At 41.1% G+C, this 18,715-nt stretch overlaps 1 protein-coding gene across 1 annotated transcript in view; it reads right to left on the reverse strand.

Annotated features, from left to right (window-relative positions):
* Positions 1 to 2,182: 2,182 nt before the first annotated feature.
* The window catches only part of LOC121373272, a 24,405-nt gene continuing 7,872 nt past the window's right edge, over positions 2,183 to 18,715 (reverse strand). Inside the window, exons 3-10 of the mRNA XM_041499793.1 lie at positions 17,268 to 17,460; positions 15,781 to 15,837; positions 12,449 to 12,550; positions 11,010 to 11,048; positions 9,621 to 9,920; positions 4,997 to 5,441; positions 4,227 to 4,447; positions 2,183 to 3,030 (exon numbers count right to left, since the gene is read on the reverse strand). Of these exons, the coding sequence (XP_041355727.1) occupies positions 2,937 to 3,030; positions 4,227 to 4,447; positions 4,997 to 5,441; positions 9,621 to 9,920; positions 11,010 to 11,048; positions 12,449 to 12,550; positions 15,781 to 15,837; positions 17,268 to 17,460 (1,451 nt within the window). The 3' untranslated portion in view covers positions 2,183 to 2,936. The remainder of the gene's footprint in view (positions 3,031 to 4,226; positions 4,448 to 4,996; positions 5,442 to 9,620; positions 9,921 to 11,009; positions 11,049 to 12,448; positions 12,551 to 15,780; positions 15,838 to 17,267; positions 17,461 to 18,715) is intronic.

Below are 18,715 nucleotides of genomic sequence, written 5' to 3' on the forward strand. Positions count from 1 at the left end.
TCTAATATTGCAAGGTCCCCTTTCTCTCTGTCTCTCTCTGTCTGTCTGTCTCTCTCTGTCTGTCTGTCTCTCTCTCTCTGTTCTAATAGTGCAAGGTCCCCCCCCCCTCTCTCTCTCTCTCTCTCTCTCTCTCTCTCTCTCTCTCTCTCGGGGCTGGACGTAGCCCAGTAGTAAAGCGTTCGCTTGATGCACGGTCGGTGTAGGATCGATCCCCGTCGGTGGAGCCATTGGACTATTTCTCGTTCCAGCCAGTGCTCCACAACTGGTGTAACAAAGGCCGTGGTATGTCCTATCCTGTCTGTGGGATGTTGCATATAAACGATCCCTTGCTGCTAATCGAAGAGTAGCCCATGAAGTGGCGACAGCGGGTTTCCTCTCTCAATATCTCTGTGGTCCTTAACCATATGCCCGACGCCATATAATCGTAAATAAAATGTGTTGAGTGCGTCGTTAAATAAAACATTGCCTTCCTCCCTGTCTCTCTTTTTCTCTGTCTCTCTTTGTCTTTGTCTGTCTGTCTGTCTGTCTCTCTCTCTCTCTCTCTCTCTCTCTCTCTCTCTCTCTCCTCTCTCTCTCTCTCTCCTCTCTATTTCTCTCTGTGTATATATAACAGGAAACAACAAACGATATATATATATATTGTTTGTTGTTACCTGTGGTGACAGGACTCAATACAATACAATACAATACAAATAACAATACAATACAATGCATTCATACAATACAATACATTTTTATTGCACACTTTTTATAGCTCGCTACAGGTCAGTTTACTGCATACTATCAGCCAATCTGGAGTCAGCAAACAAAGATATACATAGAGTACTTCGAACAAGCAGTAATGATTCTGATGGCATATTGTGACTGTCAGTACAACAAGTAAATTGTTTATGAAAAAGACACACACAGTTATAAGATGGCCTTGGGATTAGCTGTTGGGTCAAGGTTGGGTCAACCCTTCCTTACGTCCCACTAGATTCAGGAAGAAAGGAAGGCAATGTTTTATTTAACGACGCACTCAAACACATTTTATTTACGGTTATATGGCGTCGGACATATGGTTAAGGACCACGCAGATATAGAGAGAGGAAACCCGCTGTCGCCACACTGGATTCAGAGCCCGGGGCAGCATTTCAACTCTAAATATCTGGGTCACGTGACCTAATTAATTACAATATGCAGTATCTCAGTTACAACATTAAAGCTAAAATTTGTTTTGTATAACGACACCACTAGAGCATATTGATTTATTAAGCATCGGCTATTGGATGTCAAACGTTTGATAATTTTGACATATATTCTTAGCGAGGAAACCCTCCACACATTTCCATTAGTAGCAAGGGATATTTTATATGCACCATACCACAAACAGGATAGCACATACCACGGCCTTTCATATACCAGTTGTGGTGCACTGGCTGGAACGAGAAATAGCTCAATGGGCCCACCGACGGGGACGACTGAGAGGGAGTAAAAGAGACAGTTAAAGTTTGTTTTGTTTAACGACCTCACTAGAGTACATCCAACAGACACGGAAGGAAGGAAGGAAATAGTTTATTTAACGACGCACTCAACACATTTTATTTTTGGTTATATGGCGTCGGATCCAACAGACACTGTCAGAGGATAACACACCACGGCCTCTGATATACCAGTACCAGTTACAAGTGCGATATTTCGCTAGTTTTACATTTGTTAATAATAAATAACTATAAATGGATAAATTCTACATATACTCTTTTTAAAAATAACTCGAAAATACACAAAACTGAACTGAGCTTGTACATTGCATTGCGTAAACAGAGTCGCGTTCAGTGCAACTCGATTCATGTCAAATGCTATGAAATCGGCCAAGTCCACAAACTCTAACAAGTTGACTGTTGTCAGAGACAGTTTAGAGTTTGTTTTGTTTAAAGAAACCACAAGAGCACATTGATTTATTAATCATCGGCTATTAAATATCAAACATTTGGTAATTTTGACATATAGTCTTAAAGAGGAATTCCACCACACTTTTCCTTTTTTTTTTCAATTTATTTTCGTTTTTATATTCAATTAAGATTCAAGCACGCTGTCCTGGGCACATACCTTAGCTATCTGGGCTGTCTGTCTAGGACAGTGAGTTAGTTGTTAGTGGTTAGTGGTTAGTGAGAGAGAAGAGGGTGTAGTGGCCTTACACCTACCCACTGAGCCGCTTGTCATGGGATCCACTGAGTCGTTAAAACTCTGCGTGGGACACAGCACCGGGCTACGAACCCTGTACCTACCAGCCTTATGTCCGATGGCTTAACCACGACACCACCGAGGGCGGTTAGTCCGAAACGAGACGGCGTTAACCGAGTCTTCTTTTGTTAATCCCTCCAATAGGTCAGACGAGTGTCAGAGTGGGTTTCCTCCGTTTGTCACTTCGGTTGAAGTTGATCCTATACTGACTACCGAGTTGCTAACTACAACACATCCCATGACAAGCGGTCGTCTCGCAAACTCGCTGGCCACACACTCAGCCGTATTGGCTAGTCAAGGCCTGTAGGTTTTGAGTTCGCATCCAAGTACCGGGGGACGGGAGGTAGAAACTCACTGGTCACACACGGTGCTATATGGTTAAGCCATTGGCTGCTCAAAGCTGGTAGGATCTGGGTTATGTCCGATGGCCTAACCACGACACCACCGAGGACGGTGTTTCCATCAGTAGCAAGGACTCTTTTATTTGAACAATCTACAGCATATAACATATCACGGCCTATGATATACCAGTTACAATTGCCATATTTCGCTATTTTTACAAATGTTAATAATAAACTATAAGTTAATAGATCCAACACATACTTTTCAAAGCAAAAGTTAAGAAATAAGGAAGGCAGCCTTGAGAGTGCACCTTTAAGTTAACTCAGTGCCGGTCGTGACGTCATAGAGGCGGCTGTAGTGGGGTGACGTCATCACAGCTGTGTATTTTTGTCGGTATCTGTGAGATAACGTCGGTATGCGTTATACAGCTTCGTGAAATTTTCTTTGTTCGAGAACTTGATTTCTCTGGAAATAAGACAACGAAGGAAGCATAAATTCTAATAATTGTTCATTCCACACTGCTGGAGTTAACAATTACTCAGTTAAAAAAAGACCCCCCCCCCCCCACCCCCCCCCCCCCAAAAAAAAAAAAACCCAACAAAAAAACCCCCACCAAAACAAAACAAATCCCCAACAACAACAAAGCCACCCCAAAAACCCAAACAACAAAGAACAAACACCCCTCAACTCCCCAAGAAACACACACCCCAAAAAGAAAAACAACAACAAAAAACAAAAACAAACAAACAAAAACAACAACCATTAAACAAACAAACGAAAATCAAAACAAACAAACAACAAACGAAAACAAAACCCCCACAAAAAATATTTTTAAAACCCACAAAAAACAAAACACTTTCTTATAGTCGTTTTCTGTTCTATTTTCTGCTCAACAAGTTATTTTATTTTTTATTTTTTATGTTTTGAAAAAAATAATAGCTAAAGTTAAGGACTAAGAAGATATAAGATTGTGTAGTTAGAAATACACCAATAACACAGAAAGTAACAACTGGAGAAAATATGGCGCGGTGACGTCAGAACTTGAGACTACATAGGAAATAAGAACTAAGAAAAATAGATGACTCTGACGTCAGAAATGCAGATAACACACAAAATAAGTGGTAGGAAAAATATAAGATTGTTACGTCAGAAATTCAGATAACACGGAAAGCAAGAACTCAAAAAGGAAAAAAAAAAAAAAGGACTGTGACGTCAGAAATATAGATAACACGAAAAATAAGAACTAAAACAAATACAGGACTGTGACGTCAGAAATAGGCTATTGATAACATGGAAAATGAAAACTAAAACAAGGAGAAGAGAATAACACTGTGACGTCAGAAATATAGATAACATGGAAAATGAGAACTAAAAACAGAGAACAGAAATATAGATAAATATAGATAACATGGCAAATGGGAACTAAAAACAGAGAACAGAATAACACTGTGACGTCAGAAATATAGATAAATATAGATAACATGGCAAATGAGACCTAAAACAGAAAGGGAAATAACACTGTGACGTCAGAAATATAGATACATGGAAAATGAGAATTAAAACAGAGAACAAACTAAAACTGTGACGTCAGAAATATAGATAACATGGAAAATGAGAACTAAAAACATAGAAGAGAATAACACTGTGACGTCATTACAAACCTCTGTATCTCTCTCTCGTACAAGTAATCGTCGCTATTCAATCCTTGCAGTATTATCGCTCCCTGTCCCTGCGCACCGCGGTTCGACATAGACACCATCTCCATGCCTCCAGTCCCTGACGTCATCACAGCTGGATACCCTGTACTCGTTACCTTGGCAATCTCTCGACCTCCACTGTTGGAGGTCATTGTGGTGGATGTCACGCGACTGCCACCAACTACCTTTAAAAAAACATCAGAAAAAACCCCGAAGGAATGAATTGACATGCATACTCATGTACAAATATATACTACTCATAAGTGGTTACGGTTCAGTAAACTGTGAAGATATTTTATTATGCAGGCGCATTTCACAACAATACCGGGCGAGGCGTAGCCCAGTGATAAAGCACTTGCCTGATGCGCGGAAGGTTTTAGGATCGATTCCTGTCGGCGGGCCCTTTGGGCTATTTCATATTGCAGCCAATGCACCACGACTAGTATATCAAAGGCCGGGGTGTGTGCTATACTGTCTGTGGGGTGGTGCATATAAAAGAACCCTTTGTATTAATGGAAAAAATATAACGAGTTTCCTCTCTAAGACTATATGTCAGAATTACCAAATGTTTGGCATCTAATAGCTGATGATTAATAAATCAATGTGCTCTAGTGGTATCGTTTCCTCTCTATGACTATGTCAAAATTACCAAATGTTTGACATCCAATAGCCGATGATTAATAAATTAATGTGCTCTAGTGGTGTCGTTAAACAAAAAACAATATTTTTAAAACCTCTTTTGGGCCTCCGAAGAACATCTGTTTTATTTCCGCTAGTTTTTCGGCGACGCCGCCGGTCGAGTATTTAGTTGTCGTCGTCCTCTTGGTCTCTTTGCCGCCGTCGCCATCGAACGTCGTGGTCGTCCTTTGTGACGTCTCCTTCACCAGCTGCACCGTCTTCAGACCCTCTACACACCCCGCTGCCTCCCCCACATCCCTCAACGTGCTCACGGCCATGTTGCCAACGCCCCGCCCTCCGCTGTCCGTGACGTCACGAGAGGAGGAGGAGGAGGAGAAATCGTTCGCGTAACCACGCCTCTCGTTGTTTGTGGCGTCACGCGAGCTGGAGAATTCGTTCGTGCGGGTGTAGTTTATGACGTCAGTCGTATGGTGCCCTTGTACTATTGGACCACCCCGGGCTGACAACATGTTGTTATTTGAGGAAGCCGACAACCCACTTCTGAAATTTAAACATTACATGATAATATACACGTACTGGTATATAAAAATATCTCATAATACACAGGTACAGAACATAATTATCATAATCTAAACATTGCAAAATACATATGCACTGATTTGGAACACATACCAGGGGCGGATCATGCTTTAAGTAAGGGGTCTTTATCTTAATCCCCTTCGTGCTAAGAAGCACATAAGGCTGTAACCAGAGATCGCTACTGCTGCCTGTCTTTTGCCAGCTTCTCCAGCAGCCCCCAGCTCAGACTGCCCTCTCGGATTTCCTTCTCTACTGTCCTCCTCCATGTTTTTTTCGGTCTTCCTCGTTTTTCCAGGAGGAGTCCATCGGAGTGCCACTCTTGGTAGGGCTGTTTGAGGCATTCTGATAACATGGCCAATCCAGCGCCATCTTCGGCGCTTGATCTCAGATACCAGTGACTGTGTGGAGGTTTGTTTATCGAGTTCTTCGTTGGTTATGATGTTGGGCCAGAAGATATTCAGAATCCTGCCAAGTAAGGGGTGTGGTGTGTGTGTGTGGGGTGGGGGGGGGGGGGGGGTGGGGTGGAGGGGGGTCCGAAACAATATGTAGATGTTATAATTTGAAATTATAAATTTTACGTGGACATCAATTTAGATCTACGTCGTTGTTTTTGTGTGGTTTTTTTAGCCGAGGGGGTTTTCTGTGCAACTGGGAAACCCGCCATAATCCGCCCCTGCATTCATAATTTGAACATCACATAATAATATACACATATTTGTATAGCACAAAATTGTAATTGAGCAATTATAGACATATTTAACACTCAACCAACCCCTAAAACAACAACAACCCCCCCCCCCTAAAAAAAAAAAACAACAACAAAAAACAAAACAAAAAAAAAAACACAAACAAACAAACAAACCCACATCAAATTGATAATGAGTAAACAGTTCCAAATTGACACAAACTGAAGATTATAAAGATAACGTTCATTTTATAACAATTCATTGTACACTTTATCATTTAAATAGTATGAAAGAAATGCATTAATAACATGCGAAATATTGTGTACAATGTTAAAGTTATATGAACGTCTACGAACTGGAATAATGGTAAGTGACCTACACAGTATGCCGTTAATAGAAGACTTAAATACTGATAGCATAAAGTCATTATAGCAAGACCGTAACAATATCCGGTGTAGGTCGCGGTCAGTCGGCCACGGATAACCATTATTTACGCTATATGTTTCTCTATAGTGTTAAGGATCATAATGAACGGATGCGGCTAAAAAACATAAAATCGGAATGCACTAGTTTCAATAATAGCGTCTAGAATGGAAAGAAAGAAAGACATGTTTTATTTAACGACTTGTATTCGAAAAAACCATGATATAGCCCCCCTCTCTCCCCCTCCCCCCTCTCTCTCTCCCTCCCCCTCTCTCTCCCTCTCTCTCTCTCTCTCCCTCTCTCTCTCTTTCTCTCCTCCTCCCCTCTCTCTCTCTCTCTATCTCCCTCCCCCCCTCTCTCTCTCTCTCTCTCCCCCTCCCCCTCCCCTCTCTCTCTCTCTCTCTCTTCTCTCTCTCTCTCTCTCTCTCTCTCTCTCTCTCTCTCTCTGTACCACTGGGCTACGTCCCGCCCCACCGTCTAGAATGGATGCGTTCGTCTACACAACGCATGTACAACGAATAAAATAATATTCTTACTTCAGCACTCGCCTGATGTGCAATCGATCTAGGATCGATTCCCGTCAGTGATCCCATTGAGCAATTTCTCGTTCCAGCCAGTGCTCCATAAATGGTATAACAAAGGCCGTGGTATGTACTATTCTGTCTGTGGGATGGTGCATATAAAAGATCCCTTGCTGCTAATCGAAAAGAGTAGTCCATGAAGTGGCAACAGTGGGTTTCCTCTCTCAATATCTGTGTGGTCCTTAACCATATGTCTGACGCCATATAACCGTAAATAAAATGTGTTGAGTGCGTCGTTAAATAAAACATGTCCTTCCTTCTTACACACCCGTTGGTGAGAACATCATGCGTTGATTTTGATAACACATGGTTGTTTACACATGTACGTGTGTTAACAATTTCAAGACATACGACTGGCTGCTCCTAGGTGATGACCAGGTCACCAATGCCATACATCAAATGAAAAACTACACGATGGAAATCGATTACACTGTGACGTATGGTTAACCTGACATCCATGGGTCTGTGACGCGTAAGTTAGCTACAAGAGCAACGGCTGTCCATTACTTTTAGTCGAAAAAGATTAAAAAATTTGCTTAAAACCTGGTTTTTGATGATATGTAAGACATAGAATAATACATTCGTGTCCGTTAGATACAATTTATTTTACAACTCGTTTAAAAACGTATCAAACTCGCTTTCGCTCGTTAGATACAGTTTAAAACAACTCGTTGTGAGATAAATGTTATCTAACGGCCACTCATGTATTATTCTCTATGTATATGGTGTATATGACCAAACCGCAAGCCACAGACACATCAGACGCAAGTTCAGTTGGACCGCACGCACGCGCCGCATTTAGTCTGTATGCGCCTCTAGTAGCTATAGCACTTTTAGTAATACTAGGTCCGTGGATTTTTTTTTTATGCATCTCTGCCTGTTTGAGGGTAATGTATTCTGCAAAGGACAATCTCTGTTGGGCCGTTCTTTCTCTCATGATATCGGTTTAAAGAAACACACCAACTAAAAGTGATCAGAGCACAGCAATGTGTTTTTTTTTTACACAAAAAGTATTACATTTGCATGACCTGGAATTACAACAAGGAATTCTGGACCCATATTCACAAAATATCGTAAGCCTAGTTTTACACGTAAACGTAAATCTACGACTGAAGAGCTATTCACGAAACAACGAAAACGTAAGTTACGTGTAAAGTTGGACGTAAATATAAGAGTGCCTCCGGTTGCAACTAACGCTGCACGTAAGTTGTGTACATATAATAAATCAAGCACGATCGCCGTTATTTACTATTATTTACGGAAACTAGCAGAATTTCCAAAAAATGAAGCAGTTTGCTATGGCGAACGCCCACGGATTGAACACATTTTTGTTCGTGATCGAACGGATGTTTTCGACTTGGCCAATTTCTCCTGAGTTATCTTTTCCTTTTTAAGATATGTCCTCAAGTTCGTACCAAAACGCGGATCCCCACCAATACCAAAATGCCATGGTTCACTGTTCGCAATGTTATTGTTAGCAGACGACAAACAAAATTGCGTTTTGCGCATTTGTTATTTACCCGGTAGCCATCGTTTCTAATGTGTTTTTATTAATTACTCCAGTGAGAATGTTAAATCGTAGATTTACGTCCAACTAAGTTACGTTTACATTTACGACCATCTTTGAGAATAAGGTGCTTCTTGCACGTAAACGTAAATCTACGGCACACGTAAGTGCTAGTCGTAGACGTAAATTTACACTTTTTTGTGAATATGGGTCCTGGTCCGTAGAAACGATATAGTCTCTGTCTGTCTCTGTCTGTCTGTCTCTCTCTCTCTCTCTCTCTCTCTCTCTCCCTCTCCCTCTCCCTCTCCCTCTCCCTCTCTCTCTCTCTCTCTCTCTCTCTCTCTCTCTCTCTCTCTCTCTCTCTCTCTCTCTCTCTCTCTCTCTCTCTCTCTCTCTCTCTCTCTCTCAGTCTGTGTGTGTGTGTGTGTGTGTGTGTGTGTAGGTGTCTCTGTGTGTGTGTGTGTGTCTCTCTCTGTATCTGTGAGTGTGTGTGTGTGTGTGTGTGTGTGTAGGTGTCTCTCTCTCTGTGTGTGTGTGTTGGTGTGTCTCTCTGTGTTTTTGTGTGTCTCTGTGTGTGTGTCTCTCTCTGTGTGTGGGTCTCTCCCTCTCTCTCTGTGGGTCTCCCTCTCTCTTTCTCTGTGTGTGTGTGTGTGTGTGTGTGTGTGTGTGTGTGTTTGGGGATAATAACCTCGTGGGCGGTTCACAGCCTCCATAGTGGGATGTGTGTATGTGGCACACTTTTACTTTTATTTATATATAGTAAGACCCCCCCCCCCCCCAAAAAAAAAAAAGAAGAAAAAAAAAGAAAAAAAAGAAAAAAGAAGAAGAAAAAAGAAGCCGTACACAGTGGGGGGGGGGGGGGGGATGGACAGACACCCCAACACCCAGGTTCCTTCGTAATAGTTTCCACTACAAACCTGTCTGTCATAAAATAATCACGAACCTGGAATAACCAGAAGCCAAGTCGTCACCGTAACCACATGCCATCATCGCATCACGTCCTGACGTCAGAGCGCCATGATGGGAGGAAAACGTAGACATGTTTCTATTGATGACGTCACCAGTCCCCGAAACACCGATAGGGCCGCCAGCTCCGCGCATCATGGCCCGGTTACCAGTAGAGTAGCCACTAGACGCGGTGTATCCTCCACCACCATACCCCGACCCCGAGTTGTGACGTAAACCCGCCCAGCCGGACGATTCCAATTCCCTAATTTTTGCATCAAGCTGGTCTTCTGGAATTCTGCAAAGAAAGAAGAAAAAAAAATTAATAAAATAAATAAGTGTTTGGCGATTGTTAAAATGTCGACCAACAGAGATAGATAACAGAGAGAGAGAGAGAGAGAGAGAGAGAGAGAGAGAGAGAGAGAGAGAGAGAGAGAGAGAGAGAGAGAGAGAGAGAGATGGTTTCAATATTTTCACTGCATATAAAGAACAGGTAAGATATGACTTTTCACCGAATATCACTTAAAATCAATTTGTTCTAGTGATGTCGTTAATCAAAACACACTTTATTTTTAGGTATAAGGTAGCCGGTAATGACTAGTTTATCTGTGTGGAGTTATGCTAGGGTTGTCCTATCAAATGTCATGACGAAGTTGGCCAACTCGACGGTTGCGTTGTAATTTATCTTTTCAACTCCCAATTTTCGACTGATGCTCTCAGATTAACAAGTAATCAGTCGTAAAAGTTGTGAGAGCGGCGAGTTGGTCAACTCCGTCGTATCAGTTGGTAGACTGCGTTAATGCCATGTAATAATATATGTAAATTACGCAGAAACGAAATCTCCGTCCGAATATACAGTAAATTGTCATCCAATGAGCCTATTAATTAATTAAAGAAAGAAATGTTTTATTTAACGACGCACTCAACACATTTTATTTACGGTTATATGGTGTCAGACATATGGCTAAGGACCACACATATATTCAGAGAGAAAACCCGCTGTCACCATCTCATGGGCTACTCTTTTCGATTAGTAGCAAGGCATATTTTATATGCACCATCTCACAGACAGGGTAGTACATAACAAGGGCTTTGATATACTGGTCGTGGGGCACTGGTTGGAACGAGAAATAACCCAATGGGCCCACCAACGGGGATTGATCCCAGACCGACCGCGCATCGAGAGGGCGCTTTACCACTGGGCTGGACAGTCGTAGAAGTCGTGAGATCGGTGAGTTGGTCAACTCTGTCGTGACATTTGGTAGTCTTGAGTTGATGTCATACAATAATATATGTAATGCATGCAGAAGTCAAATCTCCGTCCCAATATACAGTAAAGTGTCATCCAATGAGCCTATCCATTAAAATTATATACTTGTTTACTTACCCTCGAAACGTATCGACCCATGCACGGGGTAATTTATACCTGAAAAGACGTGACAATAATACAGAATACACATTTTGTGAAAAGATAATTTACTGTCAGCGGTTTCAAATTGGTCTTAAAACGATTTTGTAATAGTGCAAAAGACGTTTATAAAAAAAAAAAAAAAAAAAATCATTGTTATAACATTATATGTTACGCTCTACTACTTACAATATTCATGAATATTAAAAACAAAATAGACAGAAAGAAAGCTTGGTATAGCGACTAATGTTTGGCGTACACCTATCGATTAACAGTGACCCGACTTTGGAGACGACGATGACGATGATGATGCTGTTGAATATAATGATGATAATTATTAAAATAATCGCAGTTATGTTATTATAACCATTGGCATAGATAATGTGGTGGACGTGGTTTTGATGTTGATGTTGATGATGGTGACACCGATGATGATTATAATGATGATGATTATAATAACGATTGTTATGTATAAGTATCATCGCTGTTCTGTTGTGATCACCATTAGCATAGATAATGTGGTGGTCATGATTTTAAATATGATTATGATGATGATGATGACGACGGTGATGATGATTATGATGATGGTGATTATAATGATGATTGTTGTGGATAAATACGATCGCATTTATTTTATGATCACCATTAGCATAGATAATGTGGTGGTCATTATTTTGATGATGATGATGACGATGATGATGTTGACGATGATGATGACGATGACGATGATGATGATTATGATGATGATGATTATAATGATGATTGTTATGGATAAATATGATCGCATTTATTTTATTTTCACCCTTAGCATAGATAATGTGGTGGTCATGATTTTGATGATGATGATGATGATGATGTTGACGATGATAATGATTATGATGATGATTGTTATGGATAAGTATCATCGCAGTTATATTATGATCACCATTCTCATAGATATTATGGTGGTCGTTGTTTTGGCGATGATGATGATGATGATGATGATGATGATGATATACTAGTTGTAGATATGTGTATTGTCACTGTGTATTGTGTATTGATCATATGGCCCCTGCGCGTGCTGTAACCTCACCGTGGTGCAGGTGTAACATTCTCTTTGAGAATGGCCAATACAGCACAATTGAAATTTTGAGTAAATGTCCGTATCTATCTGTGATATTTGTATTTTTGCACAGTTCTTTACACTGTTTTTAGTTAAATCTTGAATTTTTATATTGATGTTGATCATCACTTTATTTGTTTGCATTACCATAGTTTGACACCCAACAGCCGATGTATTTGTCGTGCTGGGGTGTCGTTAAACATTAATTCATTCCTGATCATTGTATGTTTATCACAATCATGTGATGATAATTATGGTAGTGATGATCATAATTATGATGTTAACAAAAGCGATGTTTATAATGATGATAACGTACACTTCATTCAAGTGTCCACCTTCATTCTTGCGACCCGCCGCCGCGGCAGCACCAGCGGCACCAGCGGCACCAGCGGCACTAGCAGCGCTTGCGGCACCTGTCCTGTAAATACAACATCATCGCAGTTAGTTATTATTAATGTTCAAATATTAATGTTTAAAGGGACAGACCCTATGAACTGGACATTGCCGGCTGAAAAAACACCTGAAAAAAATGGGTCTCGCGGATACTGCCCAATGTGAATGTGATGCTGAAGAACAAACGCCAGAACACATCCTACAAAACTGCCCACACCTGGAAGAGAACCGTCAGAAAGTTTGGACACAAGACACACCCCTCAATATCAAACTCTGGGGACTTATCGACGACCTCCGGAAGGCGTCACTATTCGTCATCACATCCGGATTATTGATCTAATACGGCCAAATCTTGATTGAACGCAGAAGAAAAAGAAGAAACACTTTAGACATATTTTTCACCTAGACCCTAGTTTCAACCTATAAAAATGGACACTAAGTTTGGTTAATTTACAAACCTGTAACAAATTTGGATACAACAGAGTGAAACAAGAGTCTGTGAGGTTGAAATACCCTTAAACACAGATTAAACACGACTCCACAACCGTTACTTCTCAGACGCACGTGCGTTTTTAAAAATATGAAAAATGCATTTTGTGGCATTAGAAACACCAGAATGACCAGAAACACTTCGGTTGTACGGAAATGGATAATCTAAACAATAAAATATAAGTAATGTTTGATTTCAAAGACATATGCCTCAGTGTTTAAAAACTAGGGTCTGTCCCTTTGAAGGATATGAACACCTGGTGTCATCACTGTTATGACAGTGGTTCATGAGTGCATGTCATCACAGCTGTAGTTATTGGTGTTGGGGATCGGTTGGAATGTCATCGTCGATCATCGGTTATATATAATCACTTTGCACCAACCGATCGATCAATTTTTGATTACACAATCGGTTAGAATTATTTTGAATTATAATAAGCACTGTGCACCTAGTGTGATCATCACCGGCCTCGGTGGCGTCATGGTTAGGCCATCGGTCTACAGGCTCGTAGGTACTGGGTTCGGATCCCAGTCGAGGCATGGGATTTTTAATCGAGATACCGACTCCAAACCCTAAGTGAGTACTCTGCAAGGCTCAATGGGTACAGGGGACATTAACCACTTGCACCACCAGTGATCCATAACTGGTTTTACAAAGGCCATGGTTTGTGCTATCCTGCCTGTGGGAAGCGCAAATAAAAGATCCCTTGCTGCCTGTCGTAAAAAGAGTAGCCTATGTGGCGACAGCGGGTTTCCTCTAAAAAACAGTGACAGAATGATCATATGTTTGACGTCCAATAGCCGATGATAAGATAAAAAAAATCAATGTGCTCTAGTGGCGTCGTTAAATAAAACAAACTTTACTTTCTATTGTGATCACTGGGATAGACACAACAAATTGCTTATTTTACCCTTAAGGCAACGCGCCACCATGTGTCGTGTCGTAACTCGCTGTACCATCTTAATATAGCCCGGTTTAGGAAATAGTTCCTCATAAAAAAAATACTACGAAATTCTGATAAGCTTTTTGAAATCTTTCTTTGATGATTACACGCAGGTTTACCTCTGTAGTATTGAAATAACCCATTGGCTTGAAGTTACTTGTTATATGTAGTACTAACTGATAACAACTCTGCAAGTGGTATGGTGCCACTTGTATAACACCAACACTAGGCGGTGGTCGGGCACAGGGGACATTAATTGAAAAATGTCGTGGTCGATCTATGTTGATTTTCTTACACGGTACTTGTCAGTTGAGAGCATTCCATTCCAATATTTATTTACATGCTTATATACCACTAGGGTTTCAAGCATGTCTGTCCCGGGCCCGGTCTCTGGATAGCCAGTGATCTGATCCGGAACAGAAATATATGGGACAATTTTGAATGTTACAGCCAAAAATATATATTGGGCTCTTACAGAAATTGGTGCGCAGTCCTAAAACTATATTTTATATCTATTCCTTTATTAATATTTTAGGCGCATTTAGGTGGTGGTGCTATGGAATTTGAATGGAGCAGTTAAATGCCCCCAAAAAAGGGTGCGCAATTTTGATTGAGGGAATTTGGCGCAATTTTGAACAGTCGGTCGAAAGGTAAATGGCCGAGCTAATATAGGTTTTGATATTAGTGAATCGAGAGTAGCAGCAAACACAGAAATGTCCCTTTAAACTAGTCTGGGAGTGGCAGTCCTCTTTGTGGCGGTGCAAGAGGGATGAAACCTCCAGTAAAGGATCTTCTCGCGAGTGGCTGTCCTCCTACAGACGAGGCACTCGATAGAGATTCGTGGAATCAACCACTGCTGTGCCAAATGCCCATTGGACTCTACATTGTGCAGAGATACGGTCCTGACCATGTTTTACGGTTTTGTCGTTCAGATGTAACCAGGACTTACACCGGTCTAATAGGCACTAGGTTCGCATCTCACCCAGAACGAGTTTAACGACTCTATGGTGTAAGGCCAGTGCACCGACTTCTCTCTCACACTAAGTACTAACCCACTGTCCTGGATAGACAGCTCAGATAGCTGAGGTGTGTGCCCAGGACAGCGTGCTTGAATCTTTATTAGATACAAGAAGGAAAATAGGCTTAAATGAAGTGAAAACCAAGAGTTACGTTTACTGACTTTAAATATTAACTTACCAGCACCTAGGGGCGGGATAGGACGTAGTCCAGTGGTAAACCGCTCGCTTGATGCATGGTCGGTCTAGGATCGATCACCTCGGTGGGCCCATTGGGCTATTTCTCGTTCCTGCCAGTGCGCCACGACTGGGTGTATCAAAGGCCGTGGTATGTGTTATTCTATCTGCGGGATGGTGCATATAACAGATCGCTTGCTACTAGAGCACACTAATTTATTAATCATCGGCAACTGGATGTAAAACATTTGAGAATCTTGACGTATTTTCTCAGAGAGGGAATATTTTACCATTAGTAGCAAGGGATCCTTTACATGCATCATTCCAAAGACAGGATAGTACATACCACAGCCTGATATACCATTCGTCGTGCACTGCCTTGAACGAGAAGTAGCCCACAGACTGGACAGCACATACATGTACCACGGTATTTGATAGACTAGTCACAGGTTATTGGTTGGGACGAAGCAAAAATAAATAAATAAATAGATAATAAATAAATAAATAAATAAATAAATAACATAATAAAAAACATCGAATGGATCCACCGAAGAGATTCGATCCTAAGCTAGAAGCAGCTCAAGCGAGCGCTCCACCGACTGAGCTAGATCCCGCCAATTGTCACTTACACAGCGTTCAGATGTTCGTGTTTGTGTTTTCCTCCTGCTCCCGCCGCAGCACCACCGCTGTAAATACAAGAAAACATTTTTATTTTTTATTTTTTATTTTTTAATTTTTTTTATCATCATGATCATGCAAATGCGATATTTGGCGAAAAGTTAGGAGAAAAACATTATTCAATTTTATGTCTAGTTCAAGTTGTTTGTTTGCCTGGAGTTTTACAACTCATAAGGTGAATACATAACATAAATAATACAACATAGTTATACAAAATACACACGTGCAAAGCAATGGTGGGTGTGATTTATATATAATCATAGACAAATGAAGTGATATAAGGTACATTTATTACATTAACTGCCATCCTGCATTAACCGATCTCTAATTGTATTACCTTGCACTAAACATGTTCCCTAGGTTATTCAATTCTTTATTGTCACCGGTGATTAATAACTCTATAAAATGACGGAGATGTATTGGTGAAACGAATAGCTACTAGTTTGCTGCATGCTGCATGAATGCATGTCATAATCAATCAAATAAAATGTCGTCTGGACAGAAGATGTTATTAAAAAAAGGAAAGGAATGCTGGTTTTACGGCACCCCAGCACAACTTAATCTATAAAGTTAAAGTTTGTTTTGTTTAAAGGGTCATACCCTAGTTTTTAAACACTAAGAAATTTTTTGACTATTAGAGCCGTTTTTGATGATTGAAATCATACTTTACTTAGCTTTTATGTTTTATATTATCAATTTCCGTACATTCGAAGTGTTTTTGGTCATCCTGGTGTTTTTATTATCACAAAATGCATTTCTCATATTTTTTAAAACGCACACGCGTCTGAGAAGTAACAGTTATGGAGTCACGTTTTAGTCTATTTTTACAGGGCATTTCACCATTTCAAAGTCACAGACTACTGTTTCACTCAATTGTAACTTTATCCAAATGTTTCGTGCTGGGGTGTCGTTAAACATTGATTCATTCATTCATTCATTTATCCAAGTGTGTTACAGGTTTGTAGATTAACTAAACTTAGTGTTAATTTTAACGGGTTGAAACTAGGGTCTGTCCGTTAACGTTTGTTTTGTTTAACGACACCACTGGAGCACATTGATTAATTAATCATCGGCTATTGGATGTCAAACATTTGGTAATTCTAACGCGTAGTCATCAGAGGAAACCCGCTACATTTTTCCTGATGAAGCCAGGGATGTTTTATATGCACTTTCCCACAGACAGGAAAACACATACCACAGCCTTTGTCCAATTGTGGTGCATTGATTGGAACGAGAGAAAAACCCAATCAGTTGAATGTATCCAGCGAGGTGGTTCGATCCTGCGACGCAAGCACCTCAAGCGAGCACTCAACCGACTTAGCTAAACCCCGCCCCGTTTTGTTTAACGACACCAATAGAGCACACTGATTTATTAATAATCGGCTCTAGTAGTGTCGTAAAATGAAAATACACTTTAACTTTGTGACTAGATTCTCACCCGAAAAATCCCCCCCACCATCCGAGCCAGGGGCAGAGGCAACACAAGATACAGAAGAGGAAGAACAGGAAGAAGGCGAGCGCTATGAGAAACGCCGCCAGGATCGCAGTTTCCTCCCTTGATAGGCCGGCGATCGGCACCAGCGCAAACCCGCCGCCGACAGGGGGCATAATCCGCACAGCTTGGACTGCATCTGTAAATTGAAATAAAAAGCTTTTGTTTGATTTTAGACTTTAAACAATTGCCTTTGTCGTTGTTGTTTGTTGTTCTGGGGTTGTTTGTTTTTGTTTGTTTTTGTTTGTTTGTTTGTAGCCGGGGATGATATAACAATTTCTCCATACCATAGCTTAATAGCTTTTAAGTATGTGCTTTCAAAGGAATAGTCGGGCGGGACAAATTTAAGGGTCAAAAGAATAGATCTCACCCATTGTTAATGCTACATCAACTCTAAATGACTCATTTTGAATAGTTAAGGTGCAGTCGAAGATTCGGTGTATGTATGTGTGTGTGTGTGTGTGTGTGTATGTGTGTGTGTGTGTGTGTGTGTGTCTGTCTCTGTGTCTCTGTGTCTCTCTGTCTCTCTCTCTCTCTCTCTCTCTCTCTCTCTCTCTCTCTCTCTCTGTGTGTGTGTGTGTGTGTGTGTATGTGTGGGTGGGTGGGTGCAAGGTTGAGCAATATTCTGATGGGGGAGGGGCATGTGCTGATTTAAAGGAGGTGCGTTAACTATAAATAGCAAACGTGCACCACCTAGAACTGAAATAACCATGTGCGTGTACAGGGGGTGAGCTTCGGAGGTCGTAACCCCCCGCTGCCTATGTAAATTTTCCCTTTTCATAATGTATTTTCGGGACGAGCAAGACTCGACTCCACTAGAAATGTCACCCGCCGTAACCTAGACCCCCCCCCCCCCCCCCCCGCATACATTTCTGTACACGCGCCTAATGACACCCATTTTCCTACCACAGTAACACTCATCCAATTACTGACTATAACGTCAGACGTTTTGCAGTTGACTAGCGAGGGAAGATACGCATTAGAGAACACAGAACACATGCACCAAACAAGTCTGTTGTGTTGTCTATTGAGGACAGTTTTACCTTGATGCATTGCTCAGCTGTAAAGCTGCAAGTCATAACATGTTTGACTGGATGCGGTGTGTGTGTGCGAGATCCGATTGTCGCGTCTGCTGTGTCTGCTGCTTGCGTTTTAGGCATATCCACCATATACGAGTGTTTCATAGGGACTGGCGGCAAGCATTTAGCAGACGCACACATCGCACGAATCCAGTCCTGGGTCCATATTTTCGAAGCAATCTTAGCCTACGAAATCGTAAAATCGTCGTAAGCTATGACGTCACTATGGCGTGCGCTGTAGTGACGTCACACCCTACGATGATTATAGGATTTCGTACGACTAAGATAGCTTCGAAAATATGGGCCCAGACGCTT

The sequence above is a fragment of the Gigantopelta aegis genome, chromosome 5, assembly GCF_016097555.1.
Source record: "Gigantopelta aegis isolate Gae_Host chromosome 5, Gae_host_genome, whole genome shotgun sequence".
Lineage (NCBI taxonomy): Eukaryota > Metazoa > Mollusca > Gastropoda > Neomphalida > Peltospiridae > Gigantopelta > Gigantopelta aegis.